Genomic DNA, 23,325 nt, shown 5'->3' with positions numbered 1-23,325 from the left:
GCAGGGGTCTAGGGCAACGCCCTGGGAAAAAAAAATTGGACCCTATATTAGGTGGGAAAACCTACCTATGGTTTTGTGTATGGGTTTTGCACATTGTTTTGGGCATGATGGTTTTTTGCCCATGGTATCTTGTAAATCCAATCAAAGGAACTACGGTTATGTTCTAATCTAGGGTTAATGGATTGGGGTTTATGAATGCTTCAGCATGTATATATATGTGTTGTAACATTGAAAGGAATATAATGAAAAATCAATCTGGTAGTCCCGGTTTTGGGATCCAAGGGAAAATCTCTGTGTATTTGTTTTGTGTTTCTCACAATTGGTTTTTTGTTTTTAAGAATTCGTTTGCAGGTAATTTCTGTACAGGGTTAAAATCTACACATCCTCCACCACCCAATTGAGTTTTCCTAGGAAGTAGTATGTCGGTCCGCCATTATCTCCAAACTGTTGAAGGGACTTTTTATCCATAAAGGGATTCAAGCATATTTAATCATCTAATTCTATCACTTTCCTTGAGTGCATGGTTCAATTTATACACAAATTGGGATTCAAGAAACATGTTGGTACCTACATTAAACCTATTACCTACTAATGACAAGCATATGTCACAACTACACCACATTGGAGGGGCCAACTCCCTCTATAGCATCTTGAAGAAGTTAAAATTGGAAAGTCAAATCCTTTCCAAAATAATTAAACACACTAAGAAAAAAAGGGTTTACAAACATGTAAGAATAATAATAATGAGTCATCACTAACTAATATTTGTCACTCTATCCATTAAAATAAAGGACCATGCCCTCCAATTTGATGAAGGGACTTTTTATCCATATAGGGACATAAGCATATTTACATCTAATCCTACAAATTTCCTTCAGTGCAATATTCAATGCATATTTATGACTATTGAAGTACACTTGAAGACTCCATGCCCAAGGATATGTCAAAGGATTCTTGCACTTGCAAAGCTCAGATATCATCAGAGCTTTTAAGCTCTTTCTTCTCTATTGTACTCAGATTTCGCAGCCCTATGGGGATATTGTAAAGTGATGATAGCATACTGAAATAGATTCATGTAACAAGCCTAGGTAGCTTAAGACTTTGTTATCAAGAGAGTTCACTCTAAACTGTTTTTTTACTTGGTTAATTATTTGTGCTTTTCAGCGCCCAATAATTAATTGAGTTTTTTCTCCCAATTAGAACCCCAAAGCTGGAGTGCAGCGTGATAGCGAGGCCTTAAGTGAGTCCTAGTGTCTATAGTTAAAATTGGAAAGTCAAACCCTATCCAAAACAATTAAACACACTAAGAAAAAAAGGGCTTACAAACATGTAACAATAATAATAATAATGAGTCATCACTAACTAATATCTGTCAATCTATCCATTAAAATAAAGGACCATGCCCTCCAATTTGATGAAGGGATTTTTTATCCACATAGGGACATAAGCATATTTATTCATCTAATCCTACAAATTTCCTTAAGCTCAATATTCAATGCATGTTGATGACTATTGAAGTACACTTGAAGACTCCATGCCAAAAGATATGTCAAAGGATTCTTGCACCTGCAAAGCTCAGATATCATCGGAGCTTTTAAGCTCTTTCTTCTCTCTCTTCTTCTTCTCTATTGTACTCAGATTTCGCAGCCCTATGGGGATATTGTAAAGTGATGCTAGCATAATGAAATAGAGTCATGTAACAGCCTAGGTAGCTTAAGACTTTGTTATCAAGTGAGTTCACTCTAAGGAGTTTTATTTTACTTGATTAATTATTTGTTTTTTACAAAACCTAATAATTAATTGAGTTTTTTCTCCCAGTTAGAACCCCAAAGTTGTAGTGAAGCTTGATAGCGAGGCCTTAAGTGAGTCCTGGTGTCTAGAGTCAATGCATATTACCTTGTTAGATCACTTGTAATGTTTCGCAGAATTTGATTAGGTCTAGGTACCATTATTTAAATTATCCTGCAGGACGAGATTTTTAATATATTGTTTATGTAAATTGTAATAAGTAATGTCTAGAGAAGTTGTATGGGGTATGACCTCTACGCCTCAACTTTCTACTAAGACACACTTTGAGGGGTAAAAAATCAATTATAAACCCTCAAAACCCATTTTTCCTAAGTCTAGAGGAAAATGTGGCAATAAAATAGCCCAAAAATAAATAAAATGGAGAAAAATAATAGAACTCCATGTGACAAAATGACATGGAAATGACTTGGAAATTATCTTAAGTCAAAAGGCAAGTCAAGAGGCAGTGAAATGATCCATTGGCACATGACATCAGTAAGGAGATTGAGCACATGTGAAAATCAAATTTTTTTCTAAGATTGAGGAAATCAAATTTCCTGTGGCAGCTTGAAGAGGTCAACGAATTGTTCAAAATTATGGTGGCAGATTTGATTGCTATTTTAGTGGAGACATGTCTCCACCTTACCTCAGGTCAGCTCCTCACACATGGCAGTTGGAAATTCTACACAAGGGAATATGTTGGGCCAGCAAGGAGATTTCGACTTGCTCTCTCACACGTGTCATAGCAGCTCTTCACACTTAGATTCAACTTGCCTCCTTGCGATTATCTCCATCTACATTGTCACATAAGTTCTCTCTTGGGATTTGCTCCCATTTCTCTATAAGAATAAGCCATTGGCTCCTATTCTCCTATGAAAAAACAAGCTCTTGTGCTTGGGGAGATTATTGTGCATTGTACACTTGCATTTTTTATGAAATAATGAGACTTTGGGGTTCATATGTGGTCTCTTGCCTCCATCATCATTGTATGATTTATGATTATGTGCATATGTTATACTTGCTATAATTTCTATTTGTCATTTCCATTAGCTTCATTGATGTACTAACGTCTAGCTACCTTGCACTAGTATTTGGATTAGAGTTATTCTAGAACTGGACATTTTAGTTAATTTTCGGTTGAATTGCTAAGATTTCCTTTTCATTATATTATCTAATCCCAAACGGAACTAACAAATCGTTTTGAGCTTGTGTAGAATGAATTTTTTTTGTAAATCAGATATCAAGCATGAGCGGACATGCTAGGTTGTATTATCCCACTCTTGAGGATAAAGTAGAAGCACCCACATATTTGTTCTTCCCCAAGTCCTATCATTTGGATTGTTATGCAGGGATCTCCCAAGACTTGATTTGTGACAACAATCTACCTTCAAAAATATTTTTCCAACACTTATTTCGAGCTTCCCTTTGATATATATCAGCTAGCACGGAGCATATTTATGGCTAGGCTAGGAGAAGAGCTATACTCGAATCCTTGATCTAGTTTCTTGTAGATTACTTGTGAATATTTTTGCAACTTTTTCTCATCTCCTTCTACTAATCTTTGGATGTATTTTGCAGAGATTGGCAGCCCCTTTAAGAGTAATTATATTTCTAACTTTGACAGTGATTTAGGCTGTCAAGGCTAGGATTTATCTTCAAACCTTTTTGCAGGCCACAATCACCCTTTGGAGCAGAAGTTTATCAAGGTCACGGGCCTTCGGAGGCCTCTTTTCCTTGCCTGGTCGTGAAGCAATTGAAGGTTGTCCCTTACCTCTGCTAGGTCGTGCGTATTTGAAGGAGATTCACCCTTTCTCCTTGCGAAATTCTTCAACTTAAGTGACTGATTTTTTAGGACAAGCCTTTCAAAAATTTTCAGATTTGTTTTGAGGACCCTTTTCTACCTCATTTTTGCATAAATTCTTGTAAAATTCCCTCACTGTTTTCTGTTGATTTTTAATGTACCTTGGACAAGTGGTTTCCCATGGGTTAGTCTCTACCCAGGGAAAAGTGTCCAAAATAATTATTTTCCTCAGTGTGACTTTATAAAGTGAAAGTGACTTTATAAGTAGTAAAGTCAATGTTAAATTATAAAGTGAAAAGTGACTTTAGACATAAAGTACAATGTGGGTACTTTATTTAATAGGTGAGTTAAAAATTAGAAAGTGAGAATTAAATGCACATTTATTCTCATCCCTTGATCTAAATGAATATGAGCCATTAGATCTTAGGGTTGCCCAAAAGTCATTTAGGGAAACAAAAGGGGGAAAAGAAAAGACTCAAGAGAGATCGCATTCATTCTTCATGAGCAGATTGGAGAAAGGAGGCTGAGAGCTGGAGAAAAGTTCTGAAGGAGAAATTTGTTGTAGCAAGCTGGAGTGATTTCTGGGCAAAGTTGGGCATGAAAATCAAGGTTTAGAAGATAGCAGAAGGTACAATACGAAGAACATTGAATGTTGTGAGTTGCATGCCGTTCAAGAGAAGTTTTTGAAAAGAAATGAAAAAAAGTCCGTACAGTGGTATGGGAATCCATACAAATCTTACGGGACAGTTCGTACTGTCATATTTGTACAGTACATATTTTCAGCTTCAAGTCGGCACGTAAATAGAGGCAAAGTGGGCACAATTTTCAAGGAGTTTTGGGCTGAAGAGATAAGTTGTATTTTGTTGTTTTGTTTTGTCTGCAAATGTATTTTTCCTGAACTTGAAAGATAAATAAATTGGAAGAGCTCTCTAACAGCTTTTCCCAAGAGAAGATTGAAGGGGTTTTGCCTGGGTCTAAGTTGACCAATAATCTGTGTATTTTTATGTGTTGCTGGTCTGGTTATGTCCATATTTATTTTCAGCATGTGTTGACAATCCCATGTGTTTTAATCTGAAAATTTCATTTCGAGAATTCTATATGTTGAATGTATGTTTATGGGAAAGGGCATTTAACTGAATGGGAGTGATAAGGTGAAATTAAAACCGGGTTGGGATTGTTGAAAACTTTTATTTAGTCATCAAATTTCAACATTTTCTTAAGAAGGGATTCTAGTTTTTTCGAAGTTAAATCTTTATTGAAAAACCTTCTTGAAATTTGAGCCCTTTCTCACTATAAAGGTGGCTCTTATCATTGTAACATCATAATAATAAAAGTGAATTTTTCTCTAGGAGCTTGGGGAGTCATCCCCTTGGCATCCATCTCCTTTCTCTTCGAGAGAAGGCCTCTCCTTGTTTGGTGCTTGACTAATTTTCCTTGGAATCCGCTCTTGTTGAATTTTAGCCCTAGAAGACTCCATTAAGCCCATTTAGGATAAGGCGTTAATCATAAGTTGTGTTGATCATCCATTAAATTAATTAAACCCCTTCTTCTTCACCTTTTTCCTAGACATCTAGTGTCAGTGGCTAGGGTTTTATGTGGAAAATTGCATTAAAGTGAGTTTTTGCTTGATGTTTAAAATTCATAAAGTAGGAAGTGCATCAATAAATAACAATAAAGCAAAATCTAGCATAGTTGCATGGTGAAACCTTCCTCTTTAGGGCTGACATCATCTCTAATTTGCTGCTCATGCATATATTCAGGGAAAAAATTCCATTAATAAACCCTAATCCTTGGTGTCTATTGGAAGGCCCTGTTTCCTTTGTTGATTATCCCTGAAACACCTTTTTCTTTGGCTATTATATGACATCGAGTACCTTATCATTGCAAATCAACAAAACCCTAACTTACAACAGCCATCAAGTTGGTCTAGGAATAGAGTACTTGAAAGTTGAAACTTGTCATAGAACATATAGGTCTTGTAGTCGTAGAACATATAGGTCTTATAGGCTTTGCCAATACTTTGTCCCATCTTATAGACCTCTTATCAATCACCTTAAGCCATAGCAATTGAATATCTTTAGGTGATTTAAGGAAGCCTCCCTTGTGATCAAATACCACTAAAAAAACAAGAGAAAGGTTTTTTGATATGACAGTGGCAACCCTTTCTCTTGTTGCCATAAGGTCTGGTTCCACATAGCGGGGCTTTGCACTAGGCCTGCTAGATTTTGTGGCAATAGATACCAAACCAAACCTACTAGGCCAAGTCCATACCTACTCAACCAAGTAGATACTGGACCCCACCTTGGAAAACTCAACATGGAAAATGCAAATTTTAAGGGGAAAAAAACTAATTCCTAAACCCTACCAAAAAGCTATAAGGAGACCTTCCACCCCCCACAACCCTTCTATTTTGCTCACACCTCTCTCATTGAGCATATGTGAGCATTTGGACTTTTGGAGCGCAGCATTGAGGAGCAATGATCTCTACCAGCCAGGTATATTGTTTGCTAACAGTTGAGTGATAAATCTGTCCCTACGTTTTCCTCTCGTTAAATTGCAGACTTTAAATCTGTCATTAAAGTTCCATACTTTCAGCCTCTGCTAATTTGAAGTTTCATGTATGAAATTTGTATGTTAAGAATTTAGGATAGGTTTTGCAATGTTGTGCATTTGAATTTGCGAACTCTAATTTTACCATGGCCCCAACAGTCAAAAACCCTAGATGGATCCATGCTGATCTTGTTGATAAGGAGTTTTATTGCAAAAAATGCATAAATTTGGGTGGGGGGTGTTGATAGGTTAAAAGAGCAGTTGATAGGTATAAGAGGCCAAGTTGACCCATGCATGGTGGAGATTCGACAGATTAGATTATAATTGCAAAATCAGCTTGAAAAATTTGCTGAAGACAAGGCTAGGCAAAAGGAGAAGGTTGTAGCATGATTTTCAAATTCTAATGTCTAGAGGCCATTTAGAGCCTTACTGATTATGTATTTTGCTGTTGATATGTATTGCACCTGGTTCCACTTTGAAAAAAATATATAGATGCACCCTTACAGGTATATGCATGAGCAGATGGTGCATATTTTGTCTCTAATAGTTTGGAATCATGGTTTGGAATAAAATATATAGTTTTTAATTAAAATCTAAATATTTTATGTACTTTTATTAAATCAAGTCTTGAAATCAGATTGGTCTGAGTCAATCCAAGTCCGAGTCAAAGTCCAAGTTGACCCTCAACCGATTCCGAGTCCAAGTCCAAGTTTTAAAACATTGCTTACACTACATTAGAGGGGCAAAACTCACTCTACAGCATCCCAAAATAGCTGAACTAGAAAGTCAACTCATTTCCAAAGTCCCATCTTATGCATGAAGTCCCATGTTACGCATTTTCATTAGTTAGCTCATTCTCGGCTTTTAGTAGAGCTCACACACCCATTGTTTTTTCATAATGGTTGCACTTTTCAATCCCATTGACCAGCTTTGTGTTCACTTGTTGGACATTAATAAAATTATCTCATTTTATCTTATCATCATTGTCTCCACAGCAGCCTAAGATACAAATAGACATTTTTGTTACAAGCGATGCTCTTCATTTCTATAGTCATTTGCAACATAATTCTTCAGTCTTTTTTGCAAGGCTAATTTTTATATATTTTAACACCTTGGCCAGTGAAGCCTGAAAGATGTTCCTTCACCCACCTACATCTCCTAGTGAAATCTTCATTCCAAATACTGACTCACTGCTACCTTTAGGATTGTTTTAACTTTTTAGTTATTTTGGTCACATGTTGATAGGATTTTTTGAGTCTTGAAAGGGCCATTTTGCAAATTCTACTGAAATTTTAGGTCGGCATGTGGTCCCAACCACAGCTCCAGCCACACTCTCACTTCCTATTTCTACCACTTGCATGCCCCTCCCCACAATTTTACATTTGAGCGACTCATATTGTATTTGATATAGGGTTTTTGTTGCTTGAATGGAAGGGTTTTGGTGGCTGCAACTTTAATGCTATTTCCATTAAACTGAGCTAAAACTCTAATATTCCACATTTAACATTTCTCCTCCATGCACAAAAATTGCCATTTGATACTCACAAATTCATTGCTAATTCCTGTCCTTGCTTCTCCTCGCATGCAAAATGAAAATTTAGGTCTTTGGGGGGGGAACAAGATAAGATAAGTTTATTAATGTCCAACGAATGACCACAAAAGTAGGTCAATGGGACTAACGGATTCATCCAGTACGAGTACAATGTGGGAATGCAAATGCAACTCCTAGAAAATGCCAAAGCTAAATCTAGGATAAATGAAGTCAAGAATACAACAATAGGAAAGCCTCATAAACATGTATATAACCAGATCACAGTGATGTGGAAGACTAAGAATGGACATCTTAAGAAGTGTCCCCAAGATGGCTCATTGGAACAAGCGGCATCCTAGTGACATCCAGGCATCATCTCTTGTGGCCTTCAGGCAGCATGAGATGTCTGCAAAGCTTCGCTCCACACTCAAACATAGGGAACACGAGTGACATCCCAAAACCCACAAGATGCAACCCATATCAAACATTATCTAGACATATCAAAAGAATTTCAATATTAGTGAGAAATAAGAAATTAAGTTCATCCTTAGTCAAATGGTTATCATTATAAATACTCTAAACCCTAGTGATTCATTGCACAATGACATCTGCGTAATTTGAATTTTGCTTCCTCGCCGGAAGTAGAAAAGGAAAAAGTTAACTTCAAATCCAAACCATAACTTTCCAATAAAAAGGCACCAATCATGAGCACAGAGAGTAAGCTAGAAGGTCTATGACAGACTCAGTGATTTAGCATCAAATAATATCAACATACAACATCCTATTATCCAAGCAACCATAAGACGATTAATTTACCCAGATGACAAATCCCCTTTCATATGAAAGCTTTTCATCAAGTATTAGGTCAACCCTAAAAAGTTTTCAATACAATGGGTCTAATGCTTTTATATACGAAACCAAGGTCCTCACATTCAACCAGGTGACCCAAAAAACCAAAGCAGATAGGTTAATGACAAGCTCCTATACCTGGAACTCAAAGTATCGAGGTCCCTCACACAACGTACATTTAGGAATGTCAGTGATCCGTGGCTGCCCTTCTAATCTTGGCCACAAGATTTTTGCATTCTTGGACCTACAGTACCTGTTTCAGAAACATGTTATATCAAGGAAAATTATATTACAATCTGCAGCTCACAATTGTAATGACATAATTACAAATATGAATCACACAATTGTCTAAAAGAAACACTCAACAGAGATAATAAATATATAAGCGTATTTCTAAAGTCTAAGACTACTTAACATGGACCTTAAGAGCTCCACAAGATTCCTCTGGATTAAAATAGAGTTAACACTAATCATACACTGTTGTTTTCAGAATGCTGAGGCAAAGCAATGTTGGTAAGATAATACCTAATTACACATTATCTGCTATGACATCTAATTGGAAACAATATTCAGTGCAATGCACAACTTAGTATCCTGGTAAAACAAGAAAAGGAAAAATTGTTGTTTGACTTTAATTAAATCAATCTTTGTTTCCATGAATTCAAGCACAGATAAGATAACGTAAGATTTTTTTATTAATGTCCAGTGTCCACAAATGACCAAGTGATAGGTAAATGGGACTAGAGATTACAAACAATGCCCACTAACCAGTAGAAGTGTCTAAAACACTCCTGGAGCTAAAATGCTATCAAACTATAAGACATATAAAAAACAATAAAAGAAAGAAAAGCACGACAGCTAGGCAACCACTGTTACCCTACAATACGTGAGGCCCTAGCTTCAGATCAACATCATAAGTGGAAATGAAAGTAAAAGAACAAGGCAAACCCTACAAGGTGCAAGGCCCTATCCCCACATAAACATCATAAGTGAAAACAATATTAGATGGAGAAGAGGCCTTCCTACTCTCATCAATAAGTGTGAAGGGGCCAATGCAAGCACTAATGATGTCAACCAAAGAGTGCCCAAGGCTAGAGGAGCCTAATTGTACAATCCCTAAGCGAGAAGAGAAGAGAAAAGACCAAAAATACCTCTCTCCTAACATCCAAGACTAAGGAAAAGAAACTCATGATGGAGGTTTGGCTACTACAACTAAGCTAGTTGTAGTGAGCGAGCTTGACTTTGAGGTCTCATATAGATGACATGTCTACAAGCCATGCAAGAGGAGGTACTTTATATAACAAATATACCACCATCCAAATCATGGGTGGAAATTCATCCTAGTACGGAGTGCCTCCACCAACAAAGATACAACAAAAGAAAAAGGTAATGAGCCTAACAAAATTGGGCCTTGAGGAGATGATAGTGTCTTCCTGTGGATCACCACCTCCTAGGCATATAAGGCTAGGAACTTCAAATCAAGGTAATGAAAGGCAATAAGGGAACCACCCAAGCCCTTAAACAGAAGTGATACATCCCCCAAAGCTCATAGTATCTAGGAAACCTAAAGACAAAGTGTTTTGCAAACTTAGTCTCCTAGAGATAGCATAGATAAAAAATCCTCTCAGATCTTGGGAGGTGGTGGTCCATCTCAACCCATAGGTGATGTCAATCACCCCATAACTGGCTGAGAGGGATCTCGATGCTGTTGGAATTTTGGGTAGCTCGAAAGGTATTTTCAAGGGGGAAAACCCACCAAAAGTAGTTGGTTAAGAAATTTACCCAAAGTTGGAGTTTTGGACCCGAAGCAGTGGGTTTGAGATCTAAAGAAATCAATTGATTATTCTAATGGGTTGAGAGGCTAAGACCCTAAAGATCTAGAGGTTTCCTAAATGACCCAAGAGAAAAATATAAATAAGAGCCTAAGGAGAGGCTCCTCTATCACAAGTGAGATGGACTTCACTTGAGGATATTGTGTGCCCTAAATAAGCCACAGATTCAAGAGAGGAACCGCAGCCAGCATAAGGAGGACAAGTTGAAGTGTCTTTCTAGAGTTCGAGGGTTCTATTATTTGACTGAGTCAAGGAACCTGACCGCAAGAAGGAGGTCGTGTGGATTCCAAGTGCTCCATCAGCGAGGAGGTCAAGGATAGCATGAAGAATCTAAGGTTTTTGTGGTAGGGTCGAGTGCCCAAGAGGGAAGTCGTGGGTCTATGGAAGCTACATCAAAGTGGACAAAAGGGTGGTCGAGTCTTGGTTATGTTAGGCCGAGTTATGATCTTGTTTTAGGTTGCTACATGAGAACCTAGGAGGAGGTCACATATCTATCTGAGACAGGATCCGCTTCAAGAGGGCCCTAAGGGTTGGACGCAAAGTTGGGAGACTTGGATAAGGCCAAAGGCTTGTAGTTCTTTGGTTTGTTGAAAAGTCGCAGCCCTAATGAAGTAACCGCAAGCCTAAAGGACTAGGTTGAGCTAAGTCTAGGGCTGTTGTAACAGGGTATGTAGCAAAAGAACCTAGGTCGAGGCTTCCACAAATCTATAAAGGAGTGTAGCAAGCATGCCAAGGGTCACATATCTTGCTGGAGTTGGTCATAGCCTTGTTAGGGCAAGGCCGCATGCAATAAGGAGCTAAAAAGAGGGCATACCAAGGTGAAAGAAGGTTGATAAACAGAGGACGAAGGGTTGTGCCTAGGGCTACTACATGGGGAGCTAAGATTGGTTGTAGGGTTTGGTTTAAAGGAGTAGGCCAACCACAAAAGTAAGGTTGTTCACCAAAGGAGGGCATGAACAATAGTGTTTGAAGGTTGGAATGCAAATGGTCTGAAGGAATTGACCTTTGTGAGTAGCTGGAATATCTGATGTTGGAACATGCAGTGTATTTGAAGGATTAAATGCACTGTGAGTAGCTGGTTTGACAGAGATCTGAAAGGAGTCAAATCATTGTGTGAATGAGGCAAAGGACAGCCAGGAAACATTGACAAATAAGGACTGAAAGGGTTGATTGTATTAGCAAGTAAGTTGTTTGTTTTGTGATTGTTTAGTTGGGCAGTTTGAAGGTCAAAATGGATCTGACCTCAAGCCCTAATCTATTTGTATACTATGTATACTAGTTGTACTACTGATATGAAAGGCCATGATCGCTGGTATGAGAACCCCATGATTCTTTTATTGATGGACTAATAAAAAATCAAGCTTTGGGCTCAATATATCTATGTACTTAATTTATTTCACTATTGTAAATTTTCGTTGTGCAAAGTGCTTGTAAGTTGTGGGTTCCTAGTGTGTTTGTGTGTCTGGTTAGCCACAAACCAGATCTAGGTCCCAAGGAAAATCCAACAGATGCTATGATCCCAATGATGTCGACTATAGTCAAGACAAGCAATGCAATCGTCCACCAATGACATGACGTGCTTATAATAAAGGGGCATCTTGAAACCAATAGTTTTTGGGTGAGAGGAACCAAGTGGCATAAATGTCTCTTCAATATATGTCATCACTAACTACCCTATTGATCTCTACTTTTGTGGGAAGTAGGTGGCCAAGAGCATCCAAAGCATTACCAAAACAAAGGTGATGCTCTATAGAGATACCAATAGACTTAGAATCTCTGAAGGTGCAAATCTTGTGCTTCAAAAAAAGATGAGTCTTGGAATGTTCTGCAAGAGTAATGGATGACCTCCAAACTTTATCTAAACAACGACCAATGGCAACATCCATTTGCAATAGATCATATGCCATAGCATGATAGTTTGAACCAATGTTACATTTATCTTTATTGGTGATTTATCGCCAGGGGTCCAAAATTTAAACTATCAGAAATATCAGGGAAAATATCGGAAATTGTCAGGAAACTTTAAAAATACAAAACTAATCATTTTTTTCAATTTTTAACAACATCAACATCAAATAAACACATTGCTACATAAATATGAAAGTAAAATTAATATATAAGATGTCAAGTGACACATTTTTACTAGGGTCGTGATGGAGGAGTTTCAACAGTCAATGCCACAAACATTGAGGTACATAGAGGGCTTGGTGATCTTGATTAAATGTTACTCCCATACCTTCATACATCATAGAATCCAGTAGAAACATTGCAGTCCCGACAATCCTAAAATCCTGAAAACTATTAACTTATTAAGTCTACTAAATTTTGAATAGGATCTAAAATTCTACTTTCTCCATATGAAATTCAATGAAGTTGAAAGCAATGTTAAAAATTTAAACGAAATGATGAAAATAAAAGATAAAAGAGAATGTCACTTTAAGAATTTAATATTACCATTAACTACTAGTGTATGTATCTCATGAGAAGAATCATGGGAAATGAAAACAATAGATTTCCCCTTGTTTGCTTGATGGAAATAGTCAGAGTATCCTATCACTTTTACTTTAAGAATTTAATATTACATTAACTACGAGCGTATGTATCTCATGATATGCATCATGGGAAATGAAAACAATAGATTTCCCCTTGTTTGCTTGATGCAAATAGTCAGAGTATCCTCACAACTCAATCCCCTAACACATTTTAAAAAAATTAGGGTTAAAAGGAAAAAAAATTGGTAAAAAATTGTAATTGACTAAGTCAGGGAAATAATTTCAAAATTATCGTGATAATTATCTAAATTATCACAATAAATTGAAATTATCGCAATAGTTTCAAAAGGGAAAATTGTTGCGATAATTATTGCCAATATTATCGTCGAGGTTGGTTTTACCAATATTATCATGATAATTCCAATGTTATCGCGATAAGTGCAACACTACCTAAAACATTAAGTAAAAGCACATGATTGGAAAATAGTTAAAATACCCTGCTGAATGGTGACCCACCATCCTCTAAGAGGAATGTCGGATGGTGAGAAGTGTCTAATCGTTGCAAATGATTGAGGTATTGATTTTTGGGTAGTTGCAGGAGATATTCCCCAGCTACACAAGTTAAAAGAAAGAAAAAATAAATTTTAAATTAGAAGAAAGAAAATTAATATTAAATTTAATTTGCAAAGAGACATGCCTCTTGGGCACTCTAAAATCACTATAAAAAGACACTTGAACTTCTCATTTTCATACACACTCACTCATCACTCACATTTTTCTCTCTCTCACACACATGGGAAGTAATCTGAGGAAGAGGTTGAAGTTTCTAAGGAGTCGAATTTCTGAGACAGTCAATGTTTGACCAGTTGAATTTTTTGAGTGTAATTACTTAATGATGTTTTGGAGTGTGTTAAAGTAATATCATATATCATTGGAAGTAATTATCAATTGCAGAAAATTGTGCTTGTCTAATTAGCACTAGAAAATCAACATGGTATCAAAGCATAAATTATGGTGGGCAGTGTTAAATTTTTGGGGTTACAATCTTTATGTACAACATATTTACTTTTACTCCTACCTAAATTTATGCAAAGAATTGCATAAATTATGGTGGGCAGTAATTCCTAGTAAATATGTTTAATTACCGAAATATAAAAAATGTACTGCATATTTACTTTTTACTTCTACCTAAATTTATGTAAAGAATAGCAAAATTATGAAGGAACAATTCAACAAAGTCAAAAACTATGTGGGTATTACAACCTAATTCCAACGGAGTAAAATACAAATTTTAATATGAGAAGAGAATTAGCCTTGTAAACAATAGAAAAATAAGTAACAATACAAGAGAGATATATTGCATGAGGGTAGAAAATATTTGTGGGAGTAACGACATAGATCCACTAGTGTTCATAAGAAATTAACCTAGGAGATTTAAAGGGCATCTCAAAGGATTCTCCCAAGATCGAGCATAAACTCAACAAGAGTGATTTATGTTTGAGAGGGAGAAATTGTACAAACATCTAGAACCGTGCTTGTTAACCAAGAGCTTCTAGTTCAGAGGGAGCAGACAGTCAGTTAGATTGGAAGGATGTAGCCTATCAGAGATCCAAAGGATCTCACATGGATATTTATGTTGAGGAGCAAGAGGCTCCCAAGGATGTGGGCTCAGGGCCTTCTGAACCGATGGAACATCCTTTAGATCATCAAGAAGACCCAAAAGGGCCCATTGAGCCAATGGACCCACTTAAGGCCGTTGTTCTAGAATCCAAGAAGAAGTTGGCACGGCTTCAAAGTACATTGCAAGATGCAGAGGAGCATGCAACTCCCTGTGGCACTTTTAGGGAAAGAAAACATCCCAAGAAGTACTCAGGATATGCAACATTGATGATTCACATCATTGATTCCGAGCCATCCAACTATAAGAAGGTAGCAGGCCAACAGGTTTGGAAGGATGCCATGATGGAGGAATATCAATACATCATGAAGAATGATGTGTGGGAAATTGTGTTGATACCTGAGGGAGAAGTCAGTGGTGAATTCCAAGTCAATCTGCAAGATCAAGCATGCGGTAGATGGCAGCATAGAGAAGTACAAAGTGAGATTTGTGGCAAGAGGGTTCTCCCAAAAGGAGGGAGAAGACTATGACAATACATTCGCTCCAATCGCCAGATACACTTCTATTAGAACTATTATTTATATTGCTTCTATTATGGGTTGGAAATTGCATTAAATGGATGTGAAAATGCTTTCCTCAATGGAGTGATTGAGGAAGAAGTGTACACAGAGCAACCTCAGGGATTTGATGTACATGAGAAGGAGTCTCATGTCTGCAGACTGAAGAAGCCTTTGTACAGACTCAAGTAGGCCCCTCGGGCTTGGTATTCTCGGATTGATGGAAAACTTATGAGTCTTGGTTTTACCAAGAGTGATGTTGATCCCAATCTTTACTACAAGGTTGTTAAAGAGTGGCAGAAGCGAGGTCGGATCTTCCTTGGTCAAGGGAAGTATATTATTACGATCCTTCAGAGATTTGGGATGATGGACTGCAAGTCCATGGCCACTCCCATTATGACCAATTTGAAGAAGTTGAGAGGTTCTGACTCAGATTTGGTGGATCCCTCTATGTATCGACAGTTGATCAAATCCTTGATGTATCTGGTTAATACCAGACCTGATATTTGCTTTACAATGAACACTTTGAGCTAGTTCATGGTGGAACCTAGGCATGTACATTAGATTGTGGCAAAGCATGTGTTGAGATATCTGCATGGTACAATCAATTATGGATTGAGATATGTCTCAAATGGTGAAGTACAGTTGCAAGGATACACAGATTTTGATTGGGCAGGAAGTGCCAAAGATAGGAAGAGCACATCAGGATGTTGCTTCAGTTTGGGTTCTGTTATGATATATTGGATGAGCAGGAAGTAGACATTTGTCGCACTCAGCACTATAGAGGTTGAGTATATTATAGCTAGTTTGGCGAGTTGTGAAGCAGTGTGGCTTTGGAAGCTGCTTGCAGGATTGTCTGATCAGGTGTCGGAAAAGACCGTGATGACAAGTCGAAGAACATTGAGATCAAGTACCACTACATCTGAGACATGGTATAGTAGGGAGTAGTGAGGCTCCAATACATTTCTACGAACAAGTAGGTTGCTAGCATTCTCACAAAGCCTCTGTCCTGAATGAAGTTTGTATACTTCAATTACAAGCTTGGAGTGGTTAAGGATGCCTACCTCGTTGAGAGGCAGTGTTGATGTTGTAGCATCAGGGCAGACATTCTCCCTAGGTCAAGGGTATTGTCGGGGTTCATGTAATGTGGCTAGGGAGAATGGCCCAGATTGCATCAAGGCCCAAAGTGCTCCCCCGATCAAAAGGTTTTGACCATATTGCCAAGGGTTACTTGGCTAGTGGGTAGAGTGAGTGCCTCAAAGCATCAGGTAAGTATTTTTACCATTCAAGTGTTATGTGACGACATGGGGGAATGGTAAATGGGCCCAGGGTTTCACCATTGGTCAGGGAAAATTGACCTAGTTCCAAGTGACGACTTGGTTAGTTGGTGACCCAAGACTAGTTTTGTTTTTAACCCCGGTCAAGGGGTACCTGACCATATCACCAAAGGGTATTTGGCTAGTGGGTGACTAGATCTTTTGCATGATGTTGATGCAAGATGCTTTCCACATGGTTTTGGAATGGAACATGAAGTGGATGGATACATTAACATGCCGGGCTCATCCAATCTTTTCTTGGAATGAAGAAATTTTTCAGCTAAGTGGGCATCTTGAGGAAGTCAAGGTGAATACCTCCCCAGCTAAGAGAGTGTTGATTTTTGGGTAGTTGCAGGAGGTATTACCTAGCTACACAAGTTAAAAGAAAGAAAAATTATTTTTTAAATTAAAAGAAAGAAAATTAATTTTAAATTTAATTTGCAAAGAGACATGCCTCTTAGGAACTCTAAAATCACTATAAAAAGACGCTTGAACTTCTCATTTTAATACACTCATCACTCACATTTTTTTCTCTCTCTCTCACGTGGAAAGTTATCTAAGGAAGAAGTTGAAGTTTCCAAGTCGAATTTCTGAGACAATCAATGTTTGACTAGTTGAATTTTTAGAGTGTAATTACTTAATGATGTTTTGGAGTGTGTTAAAGTAATATCATATATCATTGGAAGTAATTATCAGTTGCAAAAAACTATGCTTGTCCAATTAGCACTAGAAAATCAACCTGAGTAACATGGCATATCATCATATACTGAGCAATGTAGGGTAGTTGGTTGGTTGGCTGTCCATATTAGGAGAAAAAATTCTCCTATGGGGTTACCCACTTTTTGGAGGGCAACAGCCCACAACAAATTCCAAACAGTTCACCCTCTCAGCCAGACTCTCTCAAGCCAAGTGCTCAACCTCTTAGAGTGTGCCACATGGTCCTAACGCTCATAAGGCCAACCATCCTTCCCTATGGTACCTAGCACTCCTACATAAGATAGATGCACATCCTATTCAAGGCCCTGTTACCCATCCACATCCATGGGTAACCCTAGGAGAAAAAATTTCTCCTATGGTGTAGCTTGCCAGCCAAAAGCCCCTACTATGATCAATGAATAGTCAACCTCAGATGCCTCTCACTCATTCTCTAATCAGTACACTCATTGATCTAGCCTCCTCATTCGATGAAGGTAGGCCATCTATTGTGAGATAGATTAACCATCTTTGCATTCAAGTTCTTCATTTAATGTTTAAGGCACTCTAGTATGGATCACAAATTGAAATCAGATTATAGACCGCTATTAGTTGTGTACTTGTTCCCTATTTCACCTCGGTGGTTGTCATTTGCCCTAGTACAGTGTGACATTCATTAGGGTCATTCTTTCACTATCTAGGAAAGGAAAAAATATGAGGTTGTGATGATGGTAGCACTCCATATTATTCATACTTAACACTTGTCATTGTTTCCTAATTTTTTTATCCCATCTTTTGACTAGATGTTGTTAGTCACTCATACTAGTTCCCTGTTGGCCTTGTCCTATGAGAAGGGTTTGGAAATACTTGAGGTTGATGCAACTATAAGAGAAAAAAGCATAAGCCAAATGTCAAATGTCAAATAGAAAAAGAATGGCAAGGGATGTAAAGCAATCAAAAGCCAATTATAGCTTGAGCTCTACCCCCTCTTATATAGCCACTCATTCCCAAGAGTATCCATGCATATCATGCCTATCAAAGTAAAAGGAACTCTCAATGAACATCTCAACCCTGATAAAGCAATAAACTACCCATCATTAAAGGAGGATTATATCATCACTATAATCTATAAATCAATGACACGTGTCAAGCAAGCCATTTCAAATTAAGAAAAAGACATATGGGGGCCTGGAAAAACAAAAAGCGAGGCAAGGTAACTCAAGCAGCTAAGCACTCCCTCTACAAAGGCGCTCATGGACAATGGTTTTACATAACCTAGTATAAGACTATGACACATTTCATGAAGTAAACCCCAAGCCATAATGTCTATCACTTGCACCTATTATTTGAAAGGGTCAACCTACAAGTTGGTCCTCCCCTTAGGGTTGGAAAAATCTAACAGGCTCACGTGATAACCCTCTCAAACATAAGTATGGTAACTTGTGCACAATCATAAGCTAGCAATAGTACGACATTTGACAATGATACTTGTGTGAAGTACTTTAATGGCTTTGACATTGAATATGGTCCACCTTGATGCTCTTATGGTTCTTGTACCCATGATGTTGATTTCATTTAATTCCTTGAGTATGTGTTAGATGATTCTTCCAAGTGCATCCAAGATCCCTTGAGGGACGATATGATGCTTCTCCAACTCTTCATAGATGATGTCCAACCAACCACTTGATGATGACACAATGCACTTTAACAAAGGATGTTGGGCACCTGTTGATGAATGTTGACCTTCAAGATGACTTGGCACCATTGATGAGAACCTCCCTCAACCTCAAGACCTTGGACGTTGGTGATCTAGGCTAGGACATTGCTTGGAGATCAGGGGTGCCCAAGAGATGACAGGACACCCCAGGTTGGCATTGTACCTTCTTGATGGACATTGTTTGATTCTTAATGATGATCGACAATGACTTTGTATCCCCCCAAAAGAGATTTCACACCCTTTACCTTAGTGATATCATGCACTAGTATGATGATGTCACCTTTTGATGGATTTGATCATGACATTACCTTACTTGATGGTGACATTGGTCCTAAGAGGGTCATCTTTGGTGATGAGGCACCATTTTGATGAGGAGACATGACTTTTGGGATGAGGCAAACCCCTTTGGTTATCCCTTGCACTTTTTCATGGAGATGCATGCATTTTGGGATATGACGTCACCTTTGCATGCTTGTAGACTCACATTCTTGGGATAATTAAGGCTCATTTTCATGTTATTTCATTACTTGGATATCCTTGAAGTTGGTTGGATGACCCATCCACCTTGTATCATGGATTTAGTAGCTTTTTGGGTTTTAGCCCTATCCAAACCAATGTCTCCAAGCAAAAATCACTTCCACTAGCAAGCCGCATCCATATGCCTCACATTTTTCCCAATGTAGTGAAAAAGAGACAAATTTCCCTCTCTTGGAGAGAGGTTGAATTATGTGTGATACTGAAAAGAGAAAATGAGAGGAGGTTCTATTTATATGAGCCTTCTCCCACTCGCTTTTACAATAACTCAACTAAAAATCCCTATTGACAAGTTTAATTTAAGTGTTCCACAAGAAAGAGGTTACAAGCCAACCTCATAGCTCAAAAACATAACAAATGTGCCATAAAATCCCACATGTATGGGAGAAATGCTCCTAAAGCATGACATCATCCTCCAAATGAGCTCAATAAGCCACCAAAAGGTGTGATAAGGGATAATGAGTGCTCCATACTCCAAGATGCATCTCAAGGATCTTATGTAAGCCAACCAAGTCACTCCATGCCAACACGTCATGTCCAAGGTGCCCTACGTCACCCTCAAAGGAGCAAAAGAGGTGATGTGGCACTCAATAACTCAAGCGTTGGGGCTCCAAGGTGATGTACAAGCCCTCCCTCGTCATCTCAAGGATGACCATCATCATCTAGGCTCTGGAACAAGCAAGGTCATTTAAACAATGTTGAGGCTGACCTGGGGGCATCCTAGGTCCATTGGGCACACAATCAATATCTCCAACACCAACCTTCATCGGCTCAGCATTTTGGCCTCTAGGGATCCCTTGAGGTGACAAGCATCATGTAGGGACATCAAATAGCCCAATGCTCTGCTCTAGATAGCAAATGTTGTATCATAAAGGTCAATCTCTGTCTCTACAATGGATGGTATGAACTCTGCTGCTCTGCTATAGAGGGGGCAATCACCTCAAGAAGCCATCTATTTGTTGAGAAATCTAGGGCATCAAGATTAGGTGATTTCTTTGTTAATGATAATTGCTTGTGAATGCTTTTTACTTCAATAGATTACGATCTTCTTTTGAGTTAGATTATTATTGTGTTCTTTTCATCAAACAGCTATCAATGCATAAACAACAAAGAGACAAGAGACACATGATATAGGGTATCAGCCAGGGCCAAAACTCTCCCACATGAGAGGAAAACACAAACGAATTCTTCTTCTTATAGAGACTCCAATTGACGAATACCAAGACCAATACCCTTGACCTATTTGCCACTCTAAGACCAAGACACAAAGCTTCCTTGATGAGATCCTTCTTGCTTGAGTCAACAATAGTCAAACCTCTGCTTCTTCCTCCTCGACTATCCTTTAGAATTCGGCTTCCTTTTTCTTTGCTTCAGATCTACAACCTTTTTGGCCCTAATTAGAAACTCTTAGCACGTGTGGATGACCAACTTTGACCCTTGATTATCTTCAATCTAGAGGGAGACCTCTTCTTGACAATTCGGCTTGAGATCTTCCTTGTTCTTCAACCAAAATATTCTCTACTATGACTGTAATAATTCGCCCATTTTCATGCAACAAACATGTTTTCAATCTCGCACGTGTGGAGTGTACTTGGTCCAAAAACAGTCCCAAAAAAATGCCAAAAGACTTCACTCTTCCTTCCCTTCCCTTCACTGGTTATAAGGCTTCTTCTTGATTAACTTCGCACTTCTTTCTAGCTTCAGACCTTTATCGAAAATCTCTCTTTGAAATGAGGCCAAGTTGCCCTATTTATAGTGGTTTGCCCATAAAATAAGCCAACTTGAGTTGAAGGTGAGCCGACATGTCCTTTGGTGTAGATTATTTACTCCATCTTGAAGTCGACTTGTTTTAGGAGCTATTGCTTGGTCTTGGAGGGCCTTTTAACTCTTTTAATAATTCATGCAAATGCCCAAGAAGGGTCCTTCATACATGAAGTTGACTCTATAGACTTTTATGACTTGACGACAAAACCTAAAGGCTCACAATGGGATACTTAACTAAAATAAAATTCCTTGATCATGAAAAGTATGATTCAAGTATTACATTAATATTTTTTCTTTACATCAATTGCATAAAAACATATTTACACGTCATTATGAAGACTGAACCTAGTTACACTTTTCAACACTCCCTCTTAACTAGGGAGGTATTCATAATCCATACAAGGTACTTGTACATTCTCAATCTAAAGAATTCTCATAAGAAGAGTCGGATTGGAAACCCATTTGTATAACATCATATCAACCAGCTTTGTCACATAGCAAGGCCTTGACTAACAGCTCTATCTCTCCACAAGATCTGAGTTCAATGCTGGTGAGACCAATGATGTATAGACACCTTCATCATTGTCTCTCTCAGAGCATACCCCACCCGAGTTCTCAAGGTGTGTTCCACCAGGACTATTCTTATCTTGGATTCCCAATCCTCAAAGAATATCGGCCTCTACGACTACTCTTATCTTGGATGCCTTAACTCATCCTCAAAGAGCATTGGATGCCACATGTTTACCCAATCCTCCATTTTGTCTTACCAAGTGAAGACAAGAATGATGTGTCTATCTCTCCCTCTTAATTAGGGAGGATACGTCTATTCCAATGAAGGAATGTACTCATTCCTACAAAAGGAATGTAGCTAAGTTCCCTCTTGGCTTAGGAATTTTCTTCCAAGTTTCTACCAAGTTAGAAACGTGTTTCCAGGGTCCCTCTTAATTAGAGACCTACAACATCTCTTTAGGTGGAGATGATAGGACAACCAGCTGCTTGAAGAACTCCTCCTCACAATGTCATGAACTTTTTCTTTATTCGGGAGTCTTCATGTTCTTTTTTTTTTTTTGGGGGGGGGGGGGGTGACTTCTTTGTAGAGCACAGACCATCCATCACTTTCATCCATGGGTAGTCATGTCACTATTCCTTTCATCGAAAAGTGATCCATCAGTTCCATATATGGCCTTCCTTCATGCCATGTTGCCTCTTCATAACATGTTTCCTTAAGGATTTATCATCCTACTACTATGGGCATCAGTGGTGGAAGATATACATAGCTCTTCCCTTGGCAGCCCTGCATAAGCCCATCCAGATACCATTCAAAAATAAGGAATAAACATTAAATCAAAATTACCTTTGTGATGGTCTTTCATCATGACATCTTCTACTTCGTATGATCCAGGAGGATCTCGTCAGATCAGTTGCACAGGTTCATCGTCAGTGTGCAGTGTCGTCGTCAGCATTCAGTTCATTGTCGTCAGCTTCGACAGTGTTGTTAAGGTTCAGGTTGTTCAAGTGATGTTAATGGTTTTCTTGGTGATGGTTTTGTATCTGGTTGTCAACAAGTGTCCTCCTCGATAGTTCCTCCAAGGTTGATCATCGACATGGGTGTGTCGTGTCATCCGTTCCAAGGGTTCGAATTGGGTTGTCGTCATGGTGTTAATGACTAAACGTCATATTGTGACAAAGAAGTTTGTAATGGGTTTTCTCTATGGTGGAACTAAACCTAAGCTAGGTGGCAAGACCTTTTGTAATGGCCTTAAGCCTAAGTCTAAGTCCTAACCTAAGACTAAGACTAGCACTCAAGCTATGGTGTAAAACATATGTTATTAAACCTATGCTAAAGTCCTAACACTAAGCTATGGTGTCAAACCCTAGTGCTAAACCTATGACATAAAACATTATTTAAAAACCTAAGTCTCGGACCATATTACAAAACATTACATTTTAATGTATTCAAACCTAACACATAGAACCTATGTACAACTCTCTCGGGCTATGTAAATACAACAAAACATTACAAAAACATACAAAACAGTCATAAGACGCAGTCGTGACTGTGCGGGAGAAGACCGCGGGCAGTAGTGGTCATGTGAGCGAAGGTTAAGTTAATTGTCGGCTTGGAAACCGTGCGGGGAATTGTAACCGCATCGGAAACTGCAGCATGTGAACAGGCGGAGGTATCAACCATGACCGTAGTCCCTAACCGCGGGAGTTAAACCATTGGCTTGGAAACCGCGCAGGGATGTCAACCATGTGAATAGGCAATGTTAGTTAATGGGG

At 38.4% G+C, this 23,325-nt stretch overlaps 1 protein-coding gene across 1 annotated transcript in view; it reads right to left on the bottom strand.

Annotated features, from left to right (window-relative positions):
• Positions 1-23,325, bottom strand: part of LOC149246691 (zinc finger (MYND type) family protein / programmed cell death 2 C-terminal domain-containing protein) — a 117,179-nt gene that overhangs the window by 4,418 nt on the left and 89,436 nt on the right. The window contains exon 9 of the mRNA XM_089458001.1: positions 8,658-8,772. Coding sequence (XP_089314127.1) covers positions 8,658-8,772 — 115 coding nt within the window. The remainder of the gene's footprint in view (positions 1-8,657; positions 8,773-23,325) is intronic.

This window comes from Pinus tabuliformis, chromosome 7 (assembly GCF_031772625.1).
Source record: "Pinus tabuliformis cultivar Carrire ecotype Pingquan chromosome 7, CPIR1, whole genome shotgun sequence".
NCBI classification, from domain to species: Eukaryota; Viridiplantae; Streptophyta; class Pinopsida; order Pinales; family Pinaceae; genus Pinus; species Pinus tabuliformis.
This window is presented reverse-complemented; position numbering and strand designations above follow the sequence as displayed.